The 4,410-nt window shown below is 35.7% G+C and overlaps 1 protein-coding gene and 1 pseudogene across 3 annotated transcripts in view; one reads left to right on the forward strand and one right to left on the reverse strand.

Annotated features, from left to right (window-relative positions):
* The window catches only part of LOC116090735, a 3,122-nt pseudogene extending 1,966 nt beyond the window's left edge, over positions 1 to 1,156 (reverse strand).
* Positions 1 to 4,410, forward strand: part of Rp2 (RP2 activator of ARL3 GTPase) — a 37,780-nt gene that overhangs the window by 28,378 nt on the left and 4,992 nt on the right. For 2 of the 3 annotated variants that reach the window (XM_031344466.1, XM_031344407.1), the window contains exons 4-5: positions 1,994 to 2,079; positions 2,425 to 2,519. In XM_031344466.1, coding sequence (XP_031200326.1) covers positions 1,994 to 2,079; positions 2,425 to 2,508 — 170 coding nt within the window. In that variant the 3' untranslated portion in view covers positions 2,509 to 2,519. Of the gene's footprint in view, positions 1 to 1,993; positions 2,080 to 2,424; positions 3,608 to 4,410 lie in introns of those variants that run through there. The other variant, XM_031344350.1, reaches the window with a different exon arrangement.

Here is a 4,410-nt window from a genome sequence, read left to right on the forward strand (position 1 = left end):
TCAAGCTGTCTCTGTGATCCTGTGATTCTGGGATCCTGTGATCCTGGGCTTGTTAGAGGACCTGGGAGGGGAGCTTCCTCTGGGTGTTTTGGGACTGGCTGCAGAGTTTGCACCCAAGGTCTGCTCAGGGCACCGGCCGGCCCAGACAGACCAGAAGCAACCCGAGCCACTGTGCTGGCAGAGTTCCTGTGTGCCTGGGTCCTGCTGGTCCCAGTTACTCCCAGTTTCTTTTACTGTTTTACCTGTCATAATCTACAGATACGGTGGTGCTGGGAGCTCATAGTCTAGCTTGTTCTCTAAGTCTGAGGATACAGTTGATGGCTGTATTATTTACCTTTCCTGTATGTTTACTGTATTCAATTATAACCCTCCAGTTATTTTAGCACCAAAATTAATGATATTGCTCTTGTTGTTATGCTTTGTTCAAGATACATAACTACATTAAACTCAGCATTTTATATCACTTTTTAGTATTTCATACTTAGTACTGTATTCTATATCATTTTATGTTTGTTTAATCGGTTGATATCTGTTTTCAAGACACTTTTGTAAACCCCTGGAGGTCAGAATTTCTCCATCATCATAGGAGATAAAAGGCTGATCTGTTAGGAATATGGTGATCACTGAATAAACATTAATTGAATTAAAGTGCGCATTTTCTTGGTCTAATTGGTCTTGGCCATGCTTGCCAAAAAACTCTGAGTTACAGTCCACGTCTACCAAAGGTTAAATCATGAATCTCTACCCCAAAATATAAGTCATATGGGTTTTAAAAATATTCAAATTAATGAATGGGATAGGAGGGACAAATCTTTCCATTCAGAGGATTAAAAAGAAAAGTTTGGGGCTGGAGAGATGGCTCAGCAATTAAGGGCTGACTGGCTGATGTTCAAGAGGTCCTGAGTTCAATTCCCAGTAACCTCAAGGTGGCTCACAACCATCTGTAATGGGATCTGATGCCCTCTTCTGGTGGATCTGAAAGCAGCTACTGTGTACTCATATAAATAAATAAATAAATAAATAAATAAATCTTTTAAAAAGAAAAGCTCAACCTTTGCTTTTAGAATGTAACTTTACTAAGACATACTTGGGAAATTTTTCTCAAGAAGACATTGCTTTGGTGCCTGTCCTCAATTCCCCTTTGGTTTAGTTCCATAGTTGGTGGCCTAGAGCTTGGCTGTTAAGTAAGGAAGGGAACTAGAAGGAAGGCCAGCTGCCTGGCAAGACTTGTTTATGTTGACTTGGATTGTTTTTTTATCTTGTTTTGTATTTTTCCCACTATTATTTATACTGCTAAGTGATTGGAGATTCTTTGATATTATTTGTTTTGTTTTAAAAAGAAGAATAAAAGCCAGAGAAACCAGACAATTTCCAACAGCTAAAAATGTGACACTAAGGGGGTTGGAAAGATGGCTCAGTGGTTAAGAATGCTTACTGTTCATGCAAAGGACTGGAATTTGGGTACCAGTACCAGTACCCAAATCAGGCAGCTCAGAACCAACTGTCTATAACTCCAGCTGCAGGGAATCTAATGACCTCTTCTGGCCTCTACAAGTCACCTGCCCTCTACATGCTCACACACACACACACACACACACACACACTTTAAAAAATGTCACATTAGTCATATAGTACAGGAGCTGAACATCATAGGACGAGGCTCAGTGTTTTATGGTAGAGATAGGGGGAAAATGAAGTATGTGCCCTTCTATATATCTCCTCCTTTCCCACCTGATAAAGATACTAGGTATTTCTTAGGAAGAATCCATAAATGAATGCTGGGTGTAGTACATACCTGTAATTCCAGTACTCAGGAGACAGAGGCAGAATGAGGAGAAGTTCAAATGCAGTCTGGTCTATATAGTACATTCCAGGCTACCCTGGGCTACATAGTGAGACTGTGTCAAAAATCTAAAATAAAAGAAATACAAGGATTACTTTTACAATATATTTGTGTTTGTGCTATGAAAACACTTCTTGGGGTTCCTTTCAGGTCCTGTGATTGCCTTGGAATTTAATGGAGATGGTGCTATACAAGAATGTCACCTTATTGTAAATGGGATATTCAACGGGATAAAGGTATAAGATCTTACTGACTATATCTCAATCCAGCTTTCCATTTTATCTCCTTTCCCTTATAATCAAACAGTACTTGTATTTATAGTATATCCCTTAACACCACCATCACAACCATCTATAACTCTAGGTCCAGAGGATCCATCACCCTCTTTTGACCTCTGAGGAAACTAGGCATATGTGTGGTATACATACTACATACACTCAGGCAAAACATTCATACACATACAAAATAACTCTAGAAACTTAAAAAGAAAACCCAAGCCTGTGACTTTGTTCTGTGAAGAAGTGGCCTTTGAAATTTAAGACTACAGAACTAATTTTTTGTTTATTTTGTATTTGGAATAGATGTTTGTATCAGAAAAAAAGGAGACCGCATCTGGAGATGTTGACAGCTTCTATAACTTTGCAGAGATCCAGATGGGGATATGAAGCAGATTGTGGTATTAAGCCCATTTCAACCTTTATATATAGACAGTTTGATAAATGCTTATATATGTTAGTCATTTAGCAATTAGTAATTTTTACTAATGCTAAAATTCTTAAAGGCTATTTTTAAATAACTTTGAATACCATCATTTACTTGAAGTATCTAAAGTAGTTCATTTAAATTGAGTAGTTTTAATCATCTTATAAATTATTTAACCTGCTTCAATAAGCTTGCAGTTTTATTTCTTTTTATACAGTAATCTTATTAGGAAATGTTCATGATTTTATTCCTAATTAAAAGTTCTTTCATATCTCTGGTAATTTCAACTTTCCAACTTTCCTTAGTGCTCTATGATAATTCATTTAAGAATATATTTTGTTTCTTATTTTCTCTTTTAATTTAGAGGAATTTGTTACTAGGTGAAATTAAATAAACCTATATACTTTTTTAAAAAAATACATACATGGCCAGTTAAATAATCATTTCATTCTTGCATTATATGACTAATGAGATTTTGTACGTGGAGTTGATATACTATTTTGTAAATTGGGAGTTTCTTTTTTTTAAAAATGGGTATTTGAAAGCTGAGTGTGGTCGTGGCATCTGTAGTCCCAGGCTACTTGGGATGCCTAAGTGGAAGAATCACGAGTTCAGGAGTTCAAGAACAGCCTTGGCAAGCAAGACTCTTTTAGAAAGAAAAAACTAAGATAATCAGCTTTGTAAATACTTCTAACTGATCCTGGCATTGCTGTTTTAAGGATGACTTCCAAAGTAGTATGGCTGATTTTTAAGTACAACTGTCAGATGATTCTTCTGTTTTCTAATAAGAAAAAGTATATACAACATAAAACTGTAGAATACCAATCACCAGCAGATTTGACAGAGGTGATCACTGTCTTTGACTAGCTGTTGTGACTAGCAAGAGACCTAGAACAAAACTTATGATTTTTAGGTAAGGAACACTTAGGTATGATGATAATCTAGACAGGTAATTCAAAATTTCTACCCATTTTTTTTACTCATGTCAACTAATGTTAAAGTATGATAAAAATTTTGGTTACTTGAAATCATTATTTCTCAAATCCATTTGATAATAGTAATTTCCAGGAGGAGGAATGGGACTTGTTCAGAAATACATATTGATGAATCCAGTCTAAAGATTCAGTTATCGCCGGGCAGTGGTGGTGCACGCCTTTAATCCCAGCACTGGGGAGGAAGGGGCAGGTGGATTTCTGAGTTCAAGGCCAGCCTAGTCTACAGAGTGAGTTCCAGGACAGCCAGGGCTACACAGAGAAACCCTGTCTCAAAAATACCAAAAAAAAAAAAAAAAAAAAAAAAAAAAAAAAAAAAAAAAAAAAAAAAAAAAAAGATTCAATTTTCAAAGGAAACTGAATGAGGATGTGTTGTCATCTAAACTAATCAGTTCTGAAAGTGTTGATAGGTTGATTTTATCATATATGGCAGGGAACAGGAACAGCTTTCATAGGCTCATTTAAAGGAATCAGAATGAAACTCTATTTTTATAAAACTGAGATTGGAAATGGCCACTTGTAAAAATTCCTTTCATGGTTGTTACCAAAAGTGTATTTTCATGTTTAAAGTGGTTTTTGGAAACTTGTAGAAATAATGCTTTTTTTATTTTGAATTAATAATATTAAGTAGCTACACTGTGCCTAGCCTTGTGCCGACCATCAGCATTTCAACATTTCTTTTATTATAAGAGCATCATTCTACAAAGTCAATATGATCTCATAAGGTGCAAATAAAAATTTCTGGCCGGTATATCAATTTCTATCATAATTTACAAATCGGCTTTGCAAATAGTGGCCAGAGGCATTAACATTTCCCTTAGCTAAGTTAAATTAAATCCATTCTTTTCTGCCTTGATTATATTACTAATTGTC

This window comes from Mastomys coucha, chromosome X, assembly GCF_008632895.1.
Source record: "Mastomys coucha isolate ucsf_1 chromosome X, UCSF_Mcou_1, whole genome shotgun sequence".
Lineage (NCBI taxonomy): Eukaryota > Metazoa > Chordata > Mammalia > Rodentia > Muridae > Mastomys > Mastomys coucha.